We start from the raw sequence: 24367 nt of genomic DNA on the forward strand, positions 1-24367 counted from the left end.
GCTTGGTTTTGGGGAGTGAAGGGAATGTTCTATATATTGATCTGGGTGGGGTCACGCGAATGCGTACATACGTAAAAACTGTTGACCTGTGCGTCTAAGAGTTGTGTGTTTTTACGAACATGTAAATTATCTCTTATTAAAAAAAAAAAAAGGCAAGAAAAATATTGGAAGTGCTCTGCAGCACACCTGGCCCATAGAAAGTGCTCACTCTGCTTATCACCACTATTTTGAGGTGTCATCTAATTTAATCCTCACAACATCCCCTGAGGAGATACTGCTCACTTAGCATGCAGAAACTGAGGCTCAGAAAGGCTCTGTGACTCACCCCATGTGTCACAGGTACTAATGATGGGGCTGGGATTTAAACCAGGATTTGAACCGGTTCATTCTGGTTCAGCCGTTGGTTGAGAATTTGCATTTCCACCCCAGATGTACTGAATCAGAATCTACGTTTTAACAAGATTCCCAGGCAGTGGGGCAAACCTGGGGTTGGCACACAGCTGGCACTCAGTGAATGTTTGTTGAGTAAACGAATGAGTGAATTGTAGTTTGAATATGGGAGGGGTCCATAAGTAGGAGCCAGAAGAAATTTTAAGGTAGTTTTTGGTTTTGTTGTTTACACACAGGGAATTGGAGGCACAGAGGAAAATTCACTTGTCTCAGGCCACACAGTGATAGAATGTTCTGGAAGGTGAGGTGGGGGGAGGAGGAAGGGAAGTAAGAGACCTAGTGGGTATCCAGCACAGGGCTGGAGCTTGTACAGTCATGAGCCTCCATCAACCTTCACACCACCCAGGACCAGACACACATTTGCAGGGCCCAGTGCAAAATGCAAATGCAAGGATCCTTGTATACAATTATTAAGAATCTCGCAACAGTAGAACATAAGACCAAACATGGGGCCCTCCTGAGCCTGGAGTCCTGAGTGACTGCATGGATCACATGCCCAGAAAGCCAGCCTTGCAGCTACTTTGTTTACAGATGAGGAAACCCCAGCTCAGCCAAGCTGTGTCTCTCACCCACGATGCCTGCCTAACCTGGGCACAGAGGGATCTGGGTTGAACCCAGGAACCACATCAGGTCTACCGTCTCGTTTTACTAGCCTTGGTGATTATTGCAGCCCAGGCTGAGGATGCCAGTATCCTGACTCCTTGTTCAGTGCTCCAAGCAGGGAGCACCCTGTGTGGGCGGAAGAGAGCTCCCTGCCTCCAGAAGCCTCCAGAGTCAGGCTGGCTTCACTGCATGCCTCTCCCACCCTGGATGTTTCCGAGACAGACCGTGCTCCTTGCCGCCTGGGTGATTTATTCCTGGGGGTGTGTGGGTGGAGACGTGTTTGTGTGTGGGGTGTTGGTCTAAATTTAAAGGCACCGTGACAGCAATGACCTATTAATGTTGAGGCTGGTGTTGAGAACTTTCTTGTCAAAGAATCACAAATAAGTTGAGAGATAAGATACCGCCTCCAGTTCTAACTTTTGCCCCAGTCCTGGCCCGCCTCTGCTCGGTGCCTGTCAGCCTCTGGAGTGGGATAATAATAGTAAGGTTCGCCTACTGGTGCCAGATGCCTGCTGGGAGGCTTGAGAGGTGGCATTATTGTGCCCATTTATAGGTCAGGAAAACGGAGGCTCAGGGAGGGGACATGCCCTACCTGGGGTCTTAAGTCACGAAGTGACGGAGCTGGACTGGGACTCACGTCAACTCCAAGCATTCCAGAACTCTCGTGTCTTCCGCCTGGCATGGCTGCCTGCCTTCATTCAAGCATGAAAATAGTAATAGCTGTAGTTTCTCCAGAATCTACGAGCTCAGGCTTTAGAGTATGGGGGTGCTGTGTGGCAAAAACCCTTGGCAGATTTTATCTCATGCTTTGAAACTACTAAGGACTAAGTCTTTAGTATATAGCTGTATAACTCAGATGCCCAGTATCTGACACCACCCCTACAAATCTGGGTGTCCTGGGGAGTGGAAACTCATTCCAAACCGCTTTAAACCCTTATCACTTCCTGTCTTTAAAGTATGAGTTTGCGTGGTTCTGCCCTGTTTTGTTCTTACGTTCTGTCTTCAGTTTACTTATTTCTTTCTCATTTATCTCGCTAATACAGCTGGCAGATAAAAGAGAAAACCAAAACGGCAAACCCCTTGGCGACCAGTTGATTCCAACTCAGGACGAACCCACGTGGACAGAATAGAACTGCTCCGTAGGTTTTTCTTGGCTGTAATCTTTACAAAAGCAGATTGCCAGGCCTTTCTTCTGCGGCACCACCAGGTGGGTTTGAGCCGCCAACGTTTCGGTTAGCAGTCCAGCGCAAATAGTTTTCGACAACCAGGAGTCGATTAAAAAAAGGAGTCGTTTATTTAAGTCATAAAAACAAAAAGGAACAATAGAAAACTATCACCGTGATTGTGTTGAGGCCCAGGAGTGTGCCTGGCCCCATACAAAGCATTTTGCATGCCTTACTTCATTTAACCTTCTCATTTTGGGGGTCCTAGTGGTGCAGTGGTTAAGCATTTGGCTGCTAATAAAACGGTTGCCAGTTCGAATCCACCAGCTGCTCCTTGGAAACCCCATGGGGCAGCTCTACTCTGTCCTATAGGGTTGCTATGAGTCGGAATTGGCTCAAGGGCAATGGGTTTGGTTTTGGTTGTTCTCATCCCATTTTATGGGTGGGGATCCCACAGTTCAGAGATTAAGTGGTTTGTGCTAATAAGTGATGAAGCCAAGATTAGAACCCAGGTCTAACTGACATCAAAACCCATGCTTTATCTTTTTTTTTAAACCACAGCTAATTGTGGAAAAAATGAGAAAAATACAGATAAGCCAAAAGATTCACTCCGAAACCTACCCCCATTAGATAATGTGTTTTCTTGTCTCGGTGTGTGTCTTAGTTACCTAGTGCTGTTAAAACAGGCATACCACAAGTGGGTGGCTTTACAGAACAGAAATTTATTTTCTCACAGTTGGGTGGCTAGAAGTCCAAATTTAGGGCACTGGCTCTAGGGGCTGGCTCTCTCTGTCGCCTCTGGGGGAAATCCCTTGTCTCTTTCAGTTTCTGTAGCTCTGGCGTTCCTCAGCTCCTTGGCAATCTTATACGTGGCATCTATCTTCTCCATGCTTGTGCTTCCCTGTCTAATCTGCTTCTTATAACTTGGAAGTGCTTAGGTTTAAGACATACCCTGCACTGATACGGCCTCATTAGTATAACAAAGAAAAGTTTGTTCCCAAATGGGATTATATCCACAGGTATATGTATTCCAACACATATTTTGGGGGGACACAATTCAATCCATAACAGCGTGTTTCCATCCAGCTGTTACTCCCTGCAGAAAAGGAGGTTCTCGCTCCCGGCAGCTGACCCTTGGTGTTCTGTAATTGCCGAGCAATTTAGAGATGACTTGAAATATATAATTCATGGGCACGTCATTCATCCTGGTCACTGGAAGGCAGCGAAGCACAGATGTCTCCCAGGGAGAATTTCAACCTTGAAATGGGAGGAGATAGGATCTGAGCAGCATAGGAGAGAATTTCAGAGTCAGAGAACCCTCCAATATTGACAGTGACCTTCGTGTCCCAACATAGAATTCTAGAAGTCAGGGATCCTGGAATGGAAGCGTATAATAGAGGCTTATGGTAGAGCAATAAGATAAAATCACTGACGAACACTGTAGAGATCTGAAGTCAGATGGGTCCGAGAGTGGTGTTCTGGGACACTCTTCTGTTTATTCCCCAGGGCAGTGTCCACAGCAATGTTGAGATGTTTTTGGTTGTCTCAGCCGAGGGTGGGGAAGTTCTACTGATAACTACTGGGTAGCAGCGTCCTACACAGCACAGGCCAGCCCCACAACAAAGTTATTATCAGGCCTGAGGTGTCAGTAGTGCCAAGGATGAAAATCTGTGATCTAGACTTTTTAAGACACATATTCATTTATTCTTTTGACAATCCCAGGGGATGAAGAAACCCTGTTTGGTCAGAACTAGAAGATCCAATTCCTAGTTTAATCTCCATCATTCACCGTATTTCTTGAGCAAGCCACTCGTTGTTGTTAGCTGCTGTTGAGTTGGCCCCAGACTCATAGCAACCCCACACACAACAGAACAAAATGTGTTAGGATCCACAGGGTTTTCAATGGCTGATTTTCAGAAGTAGGTCACCAGGCCTTTCTTCCTAGTCTTAGTCGGGAAGCTCCACTGAAACCTGTTCAGCATCACAGCAACACGCAAACCTCCACTGACAGACGGGTGGTGGCTGCACACGAGGTACATCGGTCAGGAATTGAACCCGGGTCTCCCCCATGAAAGATGAGAATTCTACTACTGAACCATCACTGTCCTCTGGGCAAGTCACACAGTCTCTGCTTCTTCTCATTTTTGAAGGGGGTTTAAGGATTCCCACCATTGTTGTCAATGGGGATGGATAAACACGGATGGGTGAGCATGCACATGTATGAGGGATTCGGGGATGGGCAGTGGGGACACGGCAGGCACGGGCGTGTACACGCACAAATGCATCTGTTGGCGTGTGCACATGTGTGGTTTCACGGCACCTTCTCTGTGTTACAGTGGCATCCAGATGATGTGCCAAGGGGCTGAACCCTCAGTCCGTTTCCGGTGTGATTGCCCTTGTGGGAGGGAATGGCCCTTGATTGGATGCCGGCGGAACAACTTGTACCACCTAGGACGTGGTGAAGATGCTGCTGGGGCTTGAGGACTCCTGTGCCTTCTAGAAGGTGTCTGCTTCCTCATTCCCAGCTGAGGGGCCTCAGAGGCACAGCTTGCTGCACAGGTTCTGAGCAGACAGGAGAGAGGGCCCTGTGCATGAGGGGTGGCTCTGAGCGTGGGAAGGGAAAGGCTCTGCATGGCCCCACCCTCCGTGCAGAGAGAAGGCCCTGAGGCTGCAGTAGAAGGTTATGACTAAAGGTTCTGGAATCGGACAGACCTGGGCTTGAGTCTTTCTCTGCCACCCACCAGCTCTGCCATCCCGAAAGTCACTTGACCTCTCTGGGCCTTGATGGCCTCATCGGTAAAGTGAGAATAGCACCAAACTACCAAATAGGACCACCGGGGTGAGCCAATGACACAGTGTAAATGGAAGGGCTGGTCAGTAGTATTCCACCTGGTCAGCATTTGGGATGGGATCCAGGAGTCACTGGGTGACCATGGGCAAATCCCTCCAGCTTCCCTTTGGGCCTCAGTTTTCCCATCTGTCAAATGAAGAAGCTGCCCAGGGGATTGTGAAGGGTCCTCTCCAGCTCTGATGGGCTGTAAGTGCACCTCTCAGCCCTGCCCTGAGCTACCTGGGGGGCCTGAAGCCCCTCCAAGGGAACAGGGTGCACAGGCAGAAGGACTTGAGCCCGTGGAGCCTGACTGGGGACACGGAGACCCCTCCGTCCTACGCTGCTTCCACAGGAAGACTAGGCGTGGTGATTTTGGGTAGAGAGGAGACTCCTGGTGGAGAATTCCTCTTTGGGGTTGTCACTGTTCCTAAATTAGTTTTTAATCTGCTGTGGTCAGCATGGAACCAGCAAATGGTGATCACTGAGGGTAGAGGTAGGAGGTGATGGCATCTGGCAGAGAGCAGCGCGTGTACTGGGAAGAAACCTGCCTAGCCCTCACCAGGCTGTGTGACCCTGGGCCATTCAGTCCCTCTGAGCCCCAAGTTCCTCACCTGTAAAATGTCAGACTTATTCTAACTGATTTCAAAAGGGCCTTTGAACTCCAGGATACTGTGGCATAAAAATACTCATACTAACAATACTGGTGAAAATTTATTGAACACTTACTTGGGTCCAGGTCCATGCAAGTTATCTCACATGGACAGCGTTTGTTTCATCTGAGTTTCTCTGTGCCCTTCTATAGATGGAGGGTTTCACCACGGGATGGATCTCTAGGCTTCCGGCCAGCCCTTGCATTTACTCTAAGGAAGATGCTCAGTGACCAGAGAGTGGCCTTTGAGCTCTGAGGATGGATAGGGTGACCTCGGTCCCTCCCCACCCCATAATCTCCATCACCAGTATTTGTTGCTGGTAAAAGATCAGGAGTCGGCAAACTCTTTCTGTAAAGGGCCAGCTAGTAAATATTTTAGGCTTTGCAGGGCCACTGCAGTCTCCATTGTTTCTGTTCCTCCTCCTTCTTCCCAACCTTTAAAAATATAAAAACCATTCTTAGCTCAAGGGCTGTACAAAAACAGGCTGGGCCCAGAGATTGTAGTTTGCCAGCCCCTGACGTAGGTGACACACATTCTCTCTACTCATCGAAGCTGTCTGCATCCTTTGCAGCCTGCACCTGCCGTTCCAGGCAGAGGGTGCCCCTAAGCCCCACCCAGAAAGGAATTCTAGGCCCACCACTAACCCTGACCAAGGGCCCAGCCCTCACCTCTGCGAAGCAACAAACATTTCTTGATCCCAGATCAGCCTCAGAGAACCACCGAGACAGTGGGGCAGGAAGGGTCCCTGGGGGTCTCTTCCAGCCTGTCATTGTGCATTTTAGGGAACAGGGGCAGTGGCACTGCAATTTAGGGACATCTGTGAGCAGAATCCACAAGCCCCATCTCTTCACTCTGCTCCCCACCCAGCCCCGCCCAGCTCCTGGAGTCAGGCTGGCCCTTTCCCACCCTGAGTCTTTGCGTGCTGTTGCATCTGCCTAGAACATTCTTGCCCCAGCTCCTCCCAGGGCTGCCTCCTTCTCCTTCTTCAGGTCTCAGCTCAACTGTCTTCTTCTCAATGGTCTCCTCTGTGACCATCCTATCTCACCCAGCTCTCCCCATGATTCTCCATCACTCAGCTTCCAAGTATTGTAATGGGCCCACGGTGAGACATACATTTCTCATAGCGATCCAGTACACCCGAATCAAGCAAAAAGATCATAAAATAATACTTCCTGTTGTTGTCGTGTACTGTTGAGCCGATTCTGATTCATAGTGACCCTATAGGACGGAGTAGAACTGCTGCATTCATAGTGACCCTATAGGACGGAGTAGAACTGCTCCATAGTGTTTCCAAGGAGCGGCTGGTGGATTTGAACGGCTGCCTTTTGGTTAGCACCCTGAGCTCTTAACCACTTCACCACCAGGGTTCCAAAATGACACTTATATAATATTAATAATACTGATCTTCACAGTGCATGGGTCTACTCTACCCTGTTATTGTTGTTAACTGCTGTTGAGTCTATTCTGACTCACGGGGATCCCATGTGTTACAGAGCAGAACTGCTCCATAGGGTTTTCTTGGCTGTAATTTTAATGGGAGCAGATCACCAGGCCTTTCTTCGCAGTACCGTGGGGGAGGAGTTTGAACTGCCAACCTTTAGATTAGCAGTGCAAACCATTTGTGCCACCCAGGGACCTTTTCTGCTTTACTCTACTTCCTCACGTCCCCTTCCTTCCTCTCCTCTCCCATCCCCTTCCATCCCCTTCCATCTCCTCACTCCCCTCACTTGCTCCCCTCTCTTCCCCTTCCCTCCTCTCCCCTTTCCTCCCCTCTCCTTCCATCTCCTCCCTTCCCTCCCCTTCTCTTCTTCCCTCCCCTTCTCTCTCTCCCTTCTCGTCCCCTTCCCTCCCTCCCCTCTCCCCCCCTTCCCTCCCTCTCTTCCCCTGACCTCCCCTCTCTGTTCCCCGCCATCCCCTGCAGGTCTGCCCCTGTGGGTAAACTTTCTGCCCAGAACCGGCAGAGCCATCATTATCTCCCCCAGACAATTAGCGACGTATTAAGGAACCCTGTGCAAATGTGCACTAATTGACCCAGGACACAGCCGCTCCTGGAGGAGAAGACGACTCCAGATGGCTTAATGACAGGGCTTCAGGCCTTCCTTTAGAATTCCCTCTGGGGTAGGAACTTCATCTGGGCTCAGAGAAGGGCTGCCAGCTGCCTGGCAGGGAAGACCAGAGGAGGGGGACCTGCGCCTTGGCCCTTTCACAGAAGCCCAGGCAAGGGGGAGCTGTCAGCTCTCTCTGCTTCCCCTTGCCTTCCTGCAGCTCAGCCCCTTCCCCTAGCTCAGAGTTTGGGTGGTTCTTCAGCATTTGTCCCAGGGGGTTCCTGCTTTTTCAGGTATATGTCTATCCACAGTTAACACTTACTGAGCCCTTGCTGTGGGCCCAGCACCCTGGTGAGAAAAGTACCCCAAATTTCTCATTTAACTGTCTATAGAGATGCAAGAGAAGCCCTGGTGGTGCAGTGGTTAAGTGCTCGGCTGCAAACCAAAAGGTTGGAACCCACCAGCTGCTCTATAGGAGAAAGATGTGGGCAGTCCTTTCCCATGAAGAGTTAGAGCCTTGGAAACCCTGTGGGGCAGTTCTACTCTGTCCTATAGGGTTGCTGTGAGTTGGAATCGACTCGATGGCCATGGGTTTGGTTTGGCTTTTGGTAAAGTGGTGTGCAAACAGTGTGGTCATTGCTAACCAAAGGACTGGGGGTTCGAGTCCACCCAGAGGTGCCTGGTGATCTACTTCTGAAAAATCAGCCGTTGAAAACGCTGTGGAGCACAGCTCTGCTCTGACACACACGGGGTCACCGAGCCAGAGTCGGCTGGATCAGAACTGGTGTAGGGTCGCTGGGTGACACAAACGGTTTGGGCTCAGCTAGAGTCAGAACGGACTCGATGGCACCTAACAACAACAACTAAGCTAAAGGTTGGTGGTTTGGATCCGCTCAGTGGCACCGTGGGAGAAAGACCTCTCGATCTGCGTCCGTAAAGATTACAGCTAAGAAAACCCTATGGAGCAGTTCTACTCTGTAACCCATGGAGTCGCCACAAGGTGGAATTGACTTTATGGCTACTGGTTATTGTTGTTTTTGTTTTTAATAAACTTGGAAGGTTGCAGTTGGCCTTCCAAAGGTCAGGAACCTAAGGATTTCTCAGCTCCTCTGTCTCAAAATCTCCCTCTCTGTTTATCTGCCTTCTTCTCTCTACGTACTAACCCTTGCTCTTTCCGTGGGCGTGTGGTGGCGGCTCCCGAGATTGTAAATCCTTAGTCTGCTTGACCCACAGAGACCAAATATCTGAAATCCCAACTCTGTATTCCAGGAGGGTTAGAATTGATTGACCAGCCTCAGAACTGAGTCCACCGGTGGTCCACTGGCAATGTCAGCAGGTGGGGTTATGTGATAAACATGGCCGCTGGGCCTACCTCATGAGCAGGGGTGGGATCATACGGTAGATGGGGCCACCAAAGATGTACTTTCCTCACCCATCTTGAGTGGTCACCAGTCATCGCAGCAGCATGTTACATCTTCATGTTTTTCTGAAATGAAATAGGGGTAAATGGCATTGTTAGGAGAAGGGGGAAATTTTTTTTCCCCAGTTGGCCAAAGTTGAGCAGGGAATGACCACTCATTGAGAAACTGTTGTTTCAGGCTTAGCAGGCTCTGGAGTCAGACTGCCTGGGTTCAAACCCTGCTCTCCCAGTTCCTAGCTGTGTGACCTCGAGCAGGTGACTTAACTTCTCTGAACCTCAGTTTTCTCATCTGCAGAAATGGGACCTTTCTCATAGGGTTGTTGTCAGGATTAAACAAGTTAGTATCTAGAGCACGGTCTGACTCAGTAGGTGCTCAGTAAGCATTCGTTCATGCCATTACTATGATGCTATGTATTTTAAGGCGTCCTGGTCGTGCAGTGGTTAAACATTTGGCTGCTAACCAAAAGGAAGCCCGCCAGGCGCTCTACAGGAGAAAGATGTGGCAGTCTGCTTCCGTAAAGATTACAGCCTTGGAGACCCTATGGGGAAGTTTTAGTCCGTCCTAGAGGGTTGCTGTGAGTCAGAATCGACTTGATGGCAACAGCCTTGGTTTGTATTTAAACATAGTAGCCTGTTCAATCCTCATGTCTTCCCTGTGGGGCAGGTTGGATTGTTCCCATTTTGCAGGTGAGAAAACTGAGTCTCAATCACGTGTGGCTGAGGCAGGTTCAAATGCAGGAATGTCTGGTGTTAGATATGAACCCTTCCAGGTCTCCTCCCCGGGCCATTCCCACTCTCTGTGGCCCAGCCTGATTCCCCGCAACAAGGGAAGATGGTCATAAAGTTTGCCCGTGGAGCAAGAGGCTCTGGACTCATTACCCAGGGAAACAAAATTTTAATATTTATTTATAATGGGCACCATATGCTCCCTGTGGTTTTTTTATTTAATTACATCATGGCAGATGGCTGGGTGTTAAAGGCCATTAAGCTAATGACACTTTGCCTTCCCATTTATTTTCTTGAATTTTGGGGAAGATGAATGGAAGTGGTGAGCTGTGAGTGCCAGGTGGTGGCGGGTGAGGCCTCGTCCTGGGACTGAAGGAAGGAAGTGTGGGGACGAGGGGATTTTTCCCAGGAGGCGGGGGTGTGTGTGCAGAAGGCAGCACATGCCGAGGTGAGGAGCTGAATCAAGGCTCCCCTGTGCGGACACACACGAACGTGCACCATCTTTGACCCAGTAATCCCACTTTTTGGACCCAGGAAGTACGGACAGGTAGTCCTCAATTTACGGCGGGGTTCTGTTCCAACGACTGTCATAAGTCGGTTCTGACGTAAGTCGAATACCTCATTTCAAATTAACAATCGATGCTTCTTGTATTACGAAACACTGAATACGATCATACTAGAGGCCTGGTCTAAAATGAAGTCAGCATCAGTATCCTAACAACGAAGTTGAAGTCGGAATGGCTGTGGCTGTCAGTCGTGTCCACAGTTCACGTGTCCTGTTGTTAGAGCTGGACATCACCCAACTTTCTATCCATTACGACTCCCGACGTTGACTTCATCATAGACCAGGCCATAGCCTGCTCTACGACAGCGTTTTGAACGGTAAATTGTAAAACTGAACATCAGTGTGTGAACACCTGAGAATGATAACATAAGGAGATTATGGGCTGCAAGATTGTATGTGATAAAATTAATAACGATAAGATGTGCAAAAAAAAACGATGGTCGTAAGTGCGGTTTGTGGTAACTCGAATACAGTGTATGTGCAGGGGTGCCCACTGTAGCTTTGTAGAGTGGTAAGAAACCAGAAACAACCCATACGTCCATCGGTAGGCAACGGGATCATTAAAGGATGGTACACCCATGAGTGGAAGACATGAGGTCCACATGCTATTTGGGATGGAAGAGCCTTCCCCAGGCTTAGTTGGGTTAATAAATTTCTGTATTCCTAAAGACCATGGGGAGAGCCACGAGGCCAGCATTTGTAGTGCCATTTCTCAGACTGTGTTCACAGGCCTTTCACTTGCCAAATGGCTGGTGCAGGAGCAAGAAGGGTGAGAAGGATCTTTGATTAGAGGAGTATGGGGTCCATCTGTCTGGAGAGGAAGTGTTCCAGGGACGGTATTCCTTGTCTCCAAGCTTGGGAAGGACCTTTCTGTCGAGGCTAGGACCCAACTGGGAGGTGTAGTGATTGAGAGAGGGGGCTGGCTGGCATGGTAGTGGACTTGGTGTCTACGATCGCATCAAGGTAATTCCCTCACGGCGTTGAGATTCAGATAGCTTTGGACTTGAATTTATGCTCTCCTTATTCCTACCTGTGTGGTTGGGCAAAGTCACTTAATCTCTATGAGCCTTTGCTTCCTTACCTCTTACCATTGTTGAGAAGTCCTATATTGCCTTCCAGGCATTTGTACAAAGATATTCTTCATGAAAAGAAAGAAAAAAATCCAGTTGACGTTGAATTGATTCCAACTCATGGAGACTCCCGTATGCATCAGAGTAGAACTGTGCTCCGTAGGGTTTTCAGTGGCTAATTTTTTTTGGCAGTAGGTCACTAGACCTTTCTTCTGGGGCACCTCTGGGTGGACTTGAACCTCCAACCTTTTGGTGGGGAATAAGATGCTCAGCACAGTGCCTGACACAGAGTAGAAAAGTGCTCAACAAATACTAGTGACTTCTGGTATTTTTGTTATTTGGTCAAGACTGAAAGTGCCCATCTGACCTGGGCTCCCCAGTTTCTCAGAAACCCCCAGAACTGTGAAGAAACCAAACCTTCATGAACCTGGTTTCTCAGCAGCTATTTCTCGGGCAAGATTGGGTAGTTGGAGCGAGCAGGGCCTACCCTGACCCTCCAAGACAGGCTCTGGGGGCTGTGGAGGGCGGCAGCCCACTGCCCAGCCTCTCGGGCTATGCCTGCCCCATGGGCTTCCGTCCTGACCTGCTGGCCTCTGGGAACCTGGAAGCAGGGATCACTGTGGCCACTCCCAGGGGAGGGAGCACGGGCTGGCTGTGCTTCCTTCTTCTCCTTCCCGCGGGGCAGCTCTGCCCTGACAGTCTTTTTCTTGGCAGCTAGATACCAGAGGTTCATTCTGGTGCTAAAAATAGGCTGTATTTAGACATTTTGAGGCTCTGGCTGGAAACACGAATGGCAAATGCTGCCATTCCTGCACAGGGACCTCTCAGTCCCATCCCTGACGGAAGTCATGCTAACCCTGGGAGGGTGGCAGGATAGATGGGGAAACTGAGGCTCAGAGAGTCTCATGTAAACTGAAGAGCATTGACGTGACGATGCCACTGACTCCGGCCCTGTGCATTATCTCATCAGGTCCCCCTCTGCCTGGTGAGGGAGATTCTAAGACTGGCCCATTTTATAGAGAGAAAACTACAGCTCAGAGAGGCAAAGGGATCTGCCAGGCCATACACCTTAAGTTACAGGTGAAGATGTTAGTGCGATTTGGTCCCCAAACATATAATGAGCAGTAGAGTCTCAGAGGTGACAGGGCTTGCAGAAAGTCAACACGGCCTCCAAGCTGTAGATAGACGGCCTATGAATGAGTAGAATCACCCAGCCCCCCTCACAGGGTGTTGGGAGGGCTATGGGAGAACTAGTTTAAGCTCAGGGTCTGGCATATAGTAGGTGCTCAACAAACCATCACTAGTCCTTCAATTCCTCATTCCCTTTGGGGCAGAATTTCTGTCTGGAGAGAGCACAGAAAGAATGGCAAAGAGAGCTAGAGAGCTACATGGAGAGAGGGAGAGAGAGAGATAGAGAGGAAGAGATGGAGATAGAGAGATGGAGAGGAAGAGGGAGAGATGAAGGAGGGATGGAGAGACAAAGGAGAGAGAGGGAGGGAGAGAAGCAGGCAAAGGAGAGGGGAAAGAAGAGAAGGAGAGAGGAGGAGAGAGACAGAATGACTGGCATTGGAGGAGAGAAGTCTGGGGGTTCCCTTGGGTGGTGGGACTGTGGCCGAGCAGGCACCCCTGAGCCCCAGGACCACCCAGAGAGAGCAGAGGACCCCAAGATGCTACCTTCCCAGAGCCCTGAGTTTACAGTTCTCTGAGGAAGTCACATTTTATGGGCTGAAGCCTTGGTAGTAGGTTTAAGCCCTGGGGGGAGGCCCCTTGCCGTGACTCTCCCTGCTCCTTCCTCCCACTAGTGTTCCTGAAGGACCTACTGTGTGCCAGCTGCTGGGGATAAAGCAGTGACAGAGCAGACACATCCTACCCCTACAGGGTTCACATTCCAGGGGGTCTTTCCTACAGACGAGCCCCACCCTCCCTCTCAGCACTGGCAGGGTAGTGTGGGTGGCTCGGGTCAGCACCTCCCTGCCTGGGAGGAAGGAGAGCTGGAAAGTGGGGCCCCGTGCCTGACAGTCCCTTATCGCGTGGTGGCCACCATTTACTCCCCACGCCCCCAATGTCTGTCTTTTTTATTCCCTGCCAGCTTCTCGTGAGCTCATTATCCTCTTAAACCCATTTGGCACCCACTTAGAGAGAGAAGACGTGTTGAAATATAAAAGAACGAGAACGGAACAGAACAGCAAAAAAAAAAAAAGGACTAGTCCCAGAAATAGCCTCAGAAAGGCACAACAGCCCAAATACCTGCCATCTCCCCGGGAGCAGATGTGCTGTGTGACGAATGGCATCAGAGGCTGTTCCGTGTGCTCAGGGAGGGGAGGCAGAGGGGAGCTCTCCTTGAGCGCCTACGATGCGTCAGACACTCTTCTTAAAATTTTCAACTCAATCCTCCAAGCAATATTTTTCAGGGGAGTCGTTTATTTTTAATCTGTCTTGGAAGAAGTACAGCCGGAAAGCTCCTTAGAAGTGAGGATGGTGAGACTTTGTCTCTCAGATTTTGGACATGTTATCAGGAGGGACCGGTCCCTGGAGAAGGATATCGTGCTTGGTAAAGTTGAGGGTCAGTGAAAAAGAGGAAGACCCTCAACAAGATGGATTGACACAGTGGGTGCAACAGTGGGCTCAAGCATAGCAACAATTGTGTGTTTTCGTTCTGTTGTGCACAGGGTCGCTATGAGTCAGAACCGACTCGACGGCACCTAACAACAGCAACAAGTTTCTTATGCCTATTTTATAGGCAAGGATCCTGAGTCTCAATGAGGTGTCTTGCTGAAGTCATGCAGCTGGTGGAAGAGGCAGGATTTGACCCATGTCAGTCTGTCTCCAAAGCCCATGATCTTGCCTGGAAGCCTCTGGAAGGACTGGGTGTCCCCCTGGTCTTTCCATGAGGGCTACTGGCTTGTTATTACCTGGGTCCAGCTGCAGAAACATCTGGCTTCTGTGTGATCTGCACAGAACACCATGGGGCACTGCCCACTACCTGGAGGTTTGCAAGCTGCTACGAGAGTGGTGTAAGTTCTTGAGTGGCGCAAGCAGTTTGTGATCAGTTGCTAACCTAAAGGTCAAAGTTCGAACTCACGTAGCCGCTCCATGGAGGAAAGGCCTGGCAAACTGCTTCCATAAAGCTTACAGCCAGGAAAACCCTACAGGTTGCTATGAGTCAGACTCGGTGACAGCAAGTTTGATTTTATCTTTTAAGACAGTGGTCTTTCTAAAGTCTCAGCGTGACTGTGAGACTTCAGCAGCCGTTAGAACAAAGCCCAGATCCCTGAGCTTGGCGTTCAGGGCTCCCCACGGTCTGGGCCCTGCCTACTGCTTCAGCTGTGTCCTCACCGTGTCCCAAGATCCTCCGTCCCCTCCACCCCAGTGGCCTGACCTTGGTGTGTACTGTTCCTTCTCCTGCGAATGCACTCTGCTGCTTCTTCCCCCCAGAGAACTGGGACTCCTTTTGCAAGACCTGCCAGCACAAAAACCCCCACCTGGAGGAAGCTCTCTCTCATTCCCCCCAGAAGCTCGTTTCCCTAATGTTAGCTTCTGGAACAAAGTACCACAGACTGGGTGGCTTAAAACCATACATATGTATTATCTCACAGTTCTGGAGGCTAGAAATTCAAATTTAGGGCCATGCTGTCTCTGAAGGCTCTGGGAAAAGGTCTGTCCTTGTCTCTTTCACCTCCTAGCCCCAGGCGTTCCTTGGCTTGTGGAAGCTTAACTCCAGGCTCTGCCTCCATCCTTCATAAGGCCGTCTTCTCTCTGTGCATCTCTCCCTGGTGGCGCAGTGGTTGAAGCATTTGGCTCCTAACCAAAAGGTCAGCGGTTCGAGCCCACCAGTTACTCCGTGGGAGAAAGATGTGGCAGTCTCTTCCATAAAGATTTATACCCTTGAAAACCTTATGGGGCAGTTCTACTCTGTCCTATATGTAGGGTTGCTATGAGTCAGGAGGAAACCCTGGTGGCGTAGCGGTTAATAAGTACTACGTGTGCTAACCAAAAGGTCAGCAGTTTGAATCCACCAGGCACTCCTTGGAAACTCTATGGGGCAGTTCTGCCCTGTCCTACAGGGTCGCTATGAGTTGGAATTGACTCAATGGCAACAGGTATGAGTCAGGAACTACTTGCTGGCAGCAGGTTTTTTGGTTTACACATTAGCTTAGGGCTCACCCTACTTCAGTATGATCTAATGTTAACTGATTACATCTGCAAAGACCCAATTTCCATAAAGGTCAAATTCACAAGTACTAGGGGTTAGGACTTCAACATATCTTTTGGCACGGTACGCAGTTCAACTCATAACACCTGGGCTCCTGCTTTTCTGTGCTCCCTAAAAAACCCCTTGATGGTGTAAGCCAAAGACTGTGAGCTTACGCGCAAGGGCTCTTTTCTGGGCATATAACTTTAGTTTTTATTAGATTCAAAGGGATGTAAGACCAGGATAGATGCATGGTTAGGAATATCAGCATAAAAGGTGAGCCACTACTGGCAACAATTGGGAAACCCTGGGGGCGTAGTGGTTAAGTGCTTCGGCTGTGAACCAAAGGGTTGGCAGTTCAAATCCGCCAGACGCTCCTTGGAAACTCTATGGGGCAATTCTACTCTGTCCTATAGGGTCGCTATGAGTCGGAATCGACTCGATGGCACTGGTTTGGTTTTTGGTTTTTACTGGCAACGAGAGCCAGTGGAGGTGGGGCTGCTGCTTTGGGGGCTGTCTCTGAATTCCCAAATGATGTCCAGACCATGTGGGAAAAGGGCAGAGTCCCCAAGGCAGTGGTTAAGAGCTGTGGTTCGGGATTTGCACATTCCCGGGTTCAAATCCCAACTCTACCACTTACCAGCTGTGTGACTTGAGCTGCCTCATCTGTAAAATGGGGAGATGGTTACCTCTGACGGGAATGTTGGGAGGTGTTTATGTAGAGGGCCTGGCACAAGGCTGGGCACATAGGAGGCACTCAATAAGTACTGAATGAATGAATATGATGCTAAATAATCCAACTTTCCTTCGTTTTCCATGTGAAGTCAGGTGCTCCTGAGTGCACAGCCCAGCTTTGTGACCTCAGACAAGTGACTTAATGTCTCTGATCCTCATTTCCCTCCTCCTTAAAGTAGATACAGATAATAGTATCTCCCTCGTAGAGTTGTTATGAAGATTAAGTAAGAGTATGTGTGTGTTTAGAACTGTGCCTGGCACATAATAAGTGCTCAATAAACATTAGCTGTTAATATTAATTGCTGTTCTATATATTGTACATACATCTACTGTAGAATTTATCACTGGCTACCTAGTAGAGCGATTGTTTTAAACATCTGTCTTCAGCAGTAGACACTGAATTCTCAGAATTATTTGTTTCTGCACCCCAGGTACACCCACAATAGGCATTCAGCACATGTTTTTTAAATGTATGGAGGAATCTTTTCTCTAAATGGATGAATGAGTTGATGGAGTGTTTGGATGAATAGATGGTCTGTTACAGTTCAGATGGATGGATGGAGGGATAGATGATGGATGGGTGGATGGAGGGTTGGAGGGATGGATGATGGATGGGTGGATGGAGGGTTGGAGGGATGGAGGGATGGATGATGGACGGGTGGATGGAGGGATGGAGGGATGGAGGGATGGATGATGGACGGGTGGATGGAGGGATGGAGGGATGGATGATGGATGGGTGGGTGGAGGGTTGGAGGGATGGAGGGGTGGATGATGGACAGGTGGATGGAGGGTTGGAGGGATGGAGGGATGGATGATGGATGGGTGGATGGAGGGTTGGAGGGATGGATGATGGACGGGTGGATGGAGGGTTGGAGGGATGGAGGGATGGATGATGGATGGGTGGATGGAGGGTTGGAGGGATGGAGGGATGGATGATGGATGGGTGGATGGAGGGATGGATGATGGACGGGTGGATGGAGGGTTGGAGGGATGGAGGGATGGATGATGGATGGGTGGATGGAGGGATGGAGGGATGGATGATGGACGGGTGGATGGAGGGTTGGAGGGATGGAGGGATGGAGGGTTGGAGGGATGGAGGGATGGAGGGTTGGAGGGATGGAGGGATTCACGGTACAAGGGCATGGATTTTTGTCTGTTTTATCCACTTACCTATTCTAAGTGTCTAGAACGAAGACTCTTGCATAGTAGATCTCAGTACTTAGCTGCTGAGTGAATGGCACCTATAGGATTGGCAGAGCCCTCCTTGAACCACAGGTAAACTCCCATGCTGCTGTCTGGGTTAGGAGGGGCCTCTATGGTTCAGATGATCTGTTGGGGAAAGGTAGAATCCTATGTATTGGCTAAAATTGTCATGGAGCCCCCTGCTGGTAGTACTGTGGAACAGCATGAGCCGAGTGGCGTTTTCCAATTTACATTCTATTTTCCTCCTGGCTGATGGTCCTGAAAATTTATTCATCAAGCAGGGTTCTCAGCCTTCTGTGCTCATTACCATCACCTGAGGGCACCTTGTTACACCTGTAGGTTTCCCCTTCAACAAGAGATTCTGGCTGAAGAGGGGAGGAATCTCCATGTTTAACCAGACACCTAGGTGAGAATCGTAATCAGATGCTCTCATGCCATACTCTGAGAGTCCCTGGTGTAGAGGGTGAGCCACTGCTGGCATTGAGAGGAGGTGCAGATGGGGCAGCTGCTCCGGGGGTTGTCTCTGAATTCCCACATGATAGCCAGACCACATGGGAAAAGGGAAGAGTCCCTTTTAAGAACGGTTAAGAGCTGTGGTTTGGGTTTCAGACAGGCTTGGGTTCAAATCCCAACTCTACCACTTACCAGCTGTGCGACCTGAGTTCCCTCATCTGTAAAATGGGGAGGTAGTTACCTCAGATGGAAATGTTGGGAACATTTTATGTAGAGGGCTTGGCATAAGACTAGCACACAGTAGACACTCCGTAAATAATGAGTGGGTGGATATGTTGTTAAATAATCCAACTTTCCTTCCTTTTCCTTTTCTTCCTGGCTTAGAGGAAAGGGCCTATGGATTTGATCTCTCCCACTAGAAGTAAGCCTCATGAAGGAAGTGACTTCTTTCAGAACTTTATCTCTAGCGCCTAGGACAGTGCCTGGTACATAAGAGGGGCTCACTTAATATTTGTTGGGAAAATGAATGAATTTGATCTGCTTTAGATTCAGTCAGGTCCAGCAGGCACTTCAGCAAAGACCTGTTGCTGTTAGTTGCCCTTGAGCTGGTTTCAAGTCATGCCGATCTTTTGCATACCAGAACAAAATATTGCCCAGTCCTGCGCCATTCTCACGATCATTGATATGTTTGAGCTCGTTGTCGCAGCTGTTGTGTTAGTCCATCTCAGTGAGGGTTTCCCCTGTTTTTGCTGACCCTTTACTTGTCATTTTGTCGTGCTGTGATTGATGGCCTGAGTGTTGTTATGATACCTGTAGCTATGCCACCAATATTTCTAAATACCATCAGGGTCACCCATGGTGGACGGGTTTCAGCAGAGCTTCTAGATAAGACAGACTAGGAGGAAAGGCCTGGTGATCTGCTTCTGAAAATTAGTCAATGACAGCCTTATGGGTAACCTACTTGCTAGAAGAGAACATAATGTTTGGTAAAGTCGAGGGTCAGCAAATACCTAGAAAGTGCTTTTTGGACTTAAGGTAACCCACAAATCATTGTATATTTGACAATTATATAGGAAGTGTGGAGCAAATTATCCTACCAGCCCATAAAAACCTGCACTTGTCCAAGATAAAGTTTGTACCAAGAGCAGAGCCTAGTAGAACTAAAGTCCCCACATTCCCACTTTGGTTTAACGATCAAGACAGTACCACGTTCTAGAAGATTCAGGACAGGTTTCCTAGCACTGCTCCTAACGCACCCTCTGCCTTTGCTTTCTTCACCTCAAGAACCCTTCGAGCTCTGTGCTTCAGTAATGAGGCTTCTCATGCCTGTGTCTGTGCTGTTTTGCAGGTGGCAGCCTTGAGCCCTGAGACTTGACCGAATGGAAACCCTCCAGCTTCTGTTTCCACAAGGTGGACATGCCGAGCTTGGTCCCCAGCTGGATACGCGGCCAGAAACGGGGCCCACAGTGAAGTAATGCAGCCCCCACAGGCCCAAGGAGCTGAAACAGGAAGAAAAGGAAGCTGCAGCTGCTGGTGACCCTCGGAATTCTCCTCCAATTACTGTTTTCAAAGTTCTTTGGAAAGTCTGTGGAGTAAAGAACAAGATGTAGGAAAATGGGACCCACTCCAGGGTGTCCTGAGCCTCCAGACACCTTTCTTGGCCCAGAAACTCAACTTGACCTCAGGGAGGGTGGTAGGTTCTCTCCTTCTCTTGGCCTCAGCCAAGGCCTGGGCTTTCCCTCCCTCTCTGGTCCTGGCAGTCACCTTTGCAAAGGGGATAAGACTGAAGACCCCCAGGGGTTCCATCCCTAAGGGAGGCTTGGGAAACTAAGCCCCTCTCCACCCCTTCCCCAGCCCCCAGCCAAGCCCAGTGAGCCAGTCCGGAATGAGCCCGCTATGGCCAAGCTCTGGTTCAAATTCCAGCGGTACTTCCGCCGGAAACCCGTGCGCTTCTTTACCTTCCTGGTGCTCTACCTGACGGCTGGGAGCCTCGTCTTCCTTCACTCAGGCTTCGTGGGCCAGCCTGCTGTTTCTCAGAACCAGGCCAACCCTGCTGTGGGGGCCCCGGCTGAGGGTGCCGAGCTGCCTTTCTTGGGGGACTTGCACCTGGGCAGAGGCTTCCGGGACACAGGCGAAGCCTTGAGCATCACCCGCAGGTACGGACCCTGGTTCAAGGGCAAGGACGGGAATGAGAGAGCCAAGCTGGGCGACTATGGTGGAGCCTGGAGCCGAGCCCTCAAGGGGAGGGTTGTCCGGGAGAAGGAAGAAGAGCGAGGTAAGAGGGATGAGCATCTGGGGATGGAGGGAACAATAATAATATAGCATGATATGGTATGATAGGATATGATATGGTATGGTATAGTAATAGTAGTAGTAGCAGTAATAGTACAGAATAGTATAGTAAGCCTGGGTGGTGCATGTGGTTTGCAATGGGCTGCTAACTGGTAGCAGTTCGAACCCACCCAGAGGCTTCATGGAAGAAAGGTTTGGCAATCTGTTTCCATAAAGATTTCTGTCAAGAAAACCACATGGGGCAGTTCTAGTCTGCAACACATGGGTTCCCCATGAGTCGGGAGCTGACTCGACAGCAGCTAACAACATAGTATAGTATAGTATGGGATGGTATGATATGGTATGGTATGTCATAATATTAGCATAGGATAGTGTAGTGTAATATAGTATAGTGTAGTGTAGTATTAGTACAGCGCACTTTTTTTTACCATAGTATTAGTATAGTGTAGTGTAGTATTAGTACAGCATAGTATAGTATTAGTATAGTATAGTGTAGTATTAGTACAGCATAGTATAGTATTAGCATAGTGTAGTGTAGAATTAGTATAGTGTAGTATTAGTACAGCATAGTATAGCATTAGTATTAGTACAGCGTAGTATAGTATTAGTATAGTGTTTTAGTGTAGTATGAGTACAGCATAGTATAGTATTAGTATAGTGTTGTGTAGTATTAGTATAGTGTAGTATTAGTACAGCGTAGTATGGTATAGTGTATTAGTACAGCATAGTTTAGTATTAGTATAGTGTAGTATTAGTACAGCATAGTATAGTATTAGCATAGTGTAGTATAGTATTAGCACAGCATAGTATAGTATTAGTATAGTGTAGTATTAGTACAGCGTAGTATAGTATTAGTATAGTGTAGCATAGTATAGTATTAAGGATCTCTGGTGGCATAATGGTTAAGTGCTCAGCTGCTAACCAAAAGATCAGTGGTTCGAACCTACCCAGCTGCTGGTGACCTCCTGCAGTAAAGATTTTAGCCTAGGAAACCCAATGAAGGAGTTCTACTCTGTCATATAGGGTTGCCATGAATCAGAGCCAACTTGACAGCACACAACAAATATAAAGAATACAATATAATGTAAATTAGCCATCCAGTACCAGGTTTTCATAGGTACTTACTATCATATACCACCCCCATTTCACAGGTGAGAAAATTGAAGCTCAGAGACATTAAGTAACTTAGCAAAGGTCACACAGTTTTAAACAGCCAAGCTGGGATTTGAACCCTGTATCTGTCAAAGTTCAAAGTCTGAGCCTCTCCCCCAGCCTCTTTTTGTTTTTTGTTAAATATATGTGAAAATAAAAACAGCATTTATTGAGCACTTGCGATATGCCAGGGTGTTCTAAGCACTTCATATGTATTGAATTATTTACTTCTCACAACAATTCTGTGTGGTGTGTACTAATACTATTCCCATTTTAAAGATGAGGAAACTGAGCACCAAGAAGCTACATAATAGCCCAAGGTAAGTGGAAGAGCTTCTGCTCACTACACTACCTCTCCTTCTACCATGCTGGAGCCCTTGGTGATAGTTCTTGGGGGACATCCTTGCCCTGGGCATATTTTCTTAACTTTTCATAGTCCAGAGGGACTTTTCTTTGTGGGTACCTTACATCATTTGATTTTCACTATAACTTCATGGGCTTGAACAAAGAACGTGATTCTATGCCCAGTTAACAAATGTGGAAACTGAGGCATGAAGAGGTGAAGACACTGGCCCAAGGCCACACAGCTGGTAGGTGGCAGTGCTGGAGTTCAGATCCAGATCTGTCTGGCCCAAACTCTCAGTTTTCTCTACGACTCTCCCAGCATCTGCTGACATCTGCCCATCTGACCAGCATACTGGGGAAGAACCTGCAACCCCTGCAATTCATGAGATTAACATGAATGGACATTTTGGGAAGCCTGGCCAGATGGTTTGAGAGAATAAAGCGCCCAATCAGGACGGAAGGAAAACCTCGCTTGCCTTCGTGTTCCCTGCCACATATCACACTCTCACTGTGATTCAGCTCATGGAAAACCCCTTCTCTCACCATGCAGGGAAGTGGGATTAACAGACTTGCCCTGGGGAGCACATTCCCCTACCCCAGCCCCACCCAATCTCCTGGCTGGGGAGCAGTTTAGAGAACCCTACCTCCCCACTGAGGAATTTTCTATAATTCTGCCTCTTTGAGAACCTAATGTTCATAGGGAGGTGAAGGAGAAGGTGAGAGGTGGCGGAACAGATTGGGTGTCTTGGATTCGTATTCCAGCTCCACCTCAACTATCTGTGTGGTCCAGATAAGTGGCTTCGACTTCTCAAGCCTCAGTGTTGTCATCTGTAAAGTGGGGGCAATGATCCGTCCCTCTCAGGCTGCTACTGCAAGTTCAATGAGACAACGGTCATGAAAGCTCCTAGCACAATGCCTGGCATGGAGCAGCTTCTTGGGGATGATGGAAAATGCTCGTTGAGTCTATCTGGGGGAGGGAGTCCATCTTGTAGGCACAGGTGGGCTGGAAGTATTGAGGGGAAATCATGATGTGGTTTCCGTCTCCACCTTCTCCATTCATGAAGGCCTGTCTCTGCCCAGCCACTCCAGACTCCATCTGGTATTTTGAAGAAGCCCAGGTTTGTCACAAGCCTTCACCTTTGTATATGCTTCTCATCATGCACTGGACAAATTCCAAACTTCCTACCATGGCCCACCTCTTCAACCCCATCTTATAATAATACCCTGTCCCTTCTTCTTGCTGTTCGTTGAACACACCAAGCCCATTCCCACCTTGGGATCATTGTCTATGCCATCTCTTCCATCTGGGATGCTCTTCCCCCAGATCTTTGCATGGCTACCTTCCTCCCTTCGAGTCTCAAGTCAAACCTTGCCTTCACATAGATGCCTTCCTAAACTGTCCTAACAACAGTACCCCCACCTCCTACCTGGTCACAACCACATTGTCCAGTTTTATTTTCATCAGAGAAGTTATCACCATCTGAAAGCACCTCATTTACACGTTTGCTTCCATATCGGTGACCTGCCTCCCCCCCTAGACTGTCAGCCCCATGAGTGAGAGAGGGATGTTGCCTGTCCTGTTCACCTCTGTTCCCTCAGCACCTGGGACAAAGATGGTGCTTAGTAGTTATGTGTTGAATGGATGGATGATTGGGCGAATAATGAATGAATGATCATCCCTCTGCCTGGAGTGCCTTCATATGGTCAGTCCACTCTTCTCCAGGTCCCCTTAGCTCACCTCCAGGAAATTGTCCCTGAAATCTCTAATATTCAGAGCTATCCAAGAGTTGAAGCAAAAAGTAGACAAAAATGAAGAAAAAGTAGACAAATTCATGGAAAAGGCAGAAAAATTCATGGAAAATAAAGACAAAAAAAAAAAAAAAAAAAAGACCAGGAAAATAATACAGGAACAAAATGCCAAAATAAATTCACAGCTAGAAATCATACAAAAACAACAAGATAAACACAAGATTTCAGAAGATAAACAGCAAGCTTTCAGAAAGGGACTGGGTCATAGAAGGGCTAAGAAGCAGTTTTGAAACAATACAAGACAGGATCAGCAAAATTGAAGACAAACACTTGGTACAAATTCGAGGAAAAAATCAGAAAAAAGAACAAAGAAAAATGATGACAACCTGAGAATTATGTGGGATAGAATCAGAAGCAAAAATTTGCGAGTGATCAGAGTTCCAGAACGGGGAAAAAACGGAAAACACAAAGAGGAACATTGAAAAATTGCTGACAGAAAACTTCCCTAATATCATGAAAGATGAAAAACTGACCATCCAAGAAGCTCAACGAACCCTATGTAGGATAGACCCCTAAAGAAAATCACCAAGGCATATCATAATCATGTTCACTAAGACCAATGACAACGAAAGAATCCTGAGAGCAGCTTGAGAAAAACGAAAAGTTACAGAGGGGAAACGATAAGACTAAGCTCTGATTATTCGGCAGAAACCGTGCAGGCAAG

At 48.4% G+C, this 24367-nt stretch overlaps 1 protein-coding gene across 1 annotated transcript in view; it reads left to right on the top strand.

Moving 5' to 3' along the window:
- WSCD2 (WSC domain containing 2) overlaps nucleotides 1-24367 on the top strand; it is a 132223-nt gene that overhangs the window by 44987 nt on the left and 62869 nt on the right. The window contains exon 2 of the mRNA XM_023559442.2: nucleotides 19454-20380. Coding sequence (XP_023415210.2) covers nucleotides 20002-20380 — 379 coding nt within the window. The 5' untranslated portion in view covers nucleotides 19454-20001. The remainder of the gene's footprint in view (nucleotides 1-19453; nucleotides 20381-24367) is intronic.

This window comes from Loxodonta africana, chromosome 19, assembly GCF_030014295.1.
Source record: "Loxodonta africana isolate mLoxAfr1 chromosome 19, mLoxAfr1.hap2, whole genome shotgun sequence".
Taxonomy (NCBI): domain Eukaryota; kingdom Metazoa; phylum Chordata; class Mammalia; order Proboscidea; family Elephantidae; genus Loxodonta; species Loxodonta africana.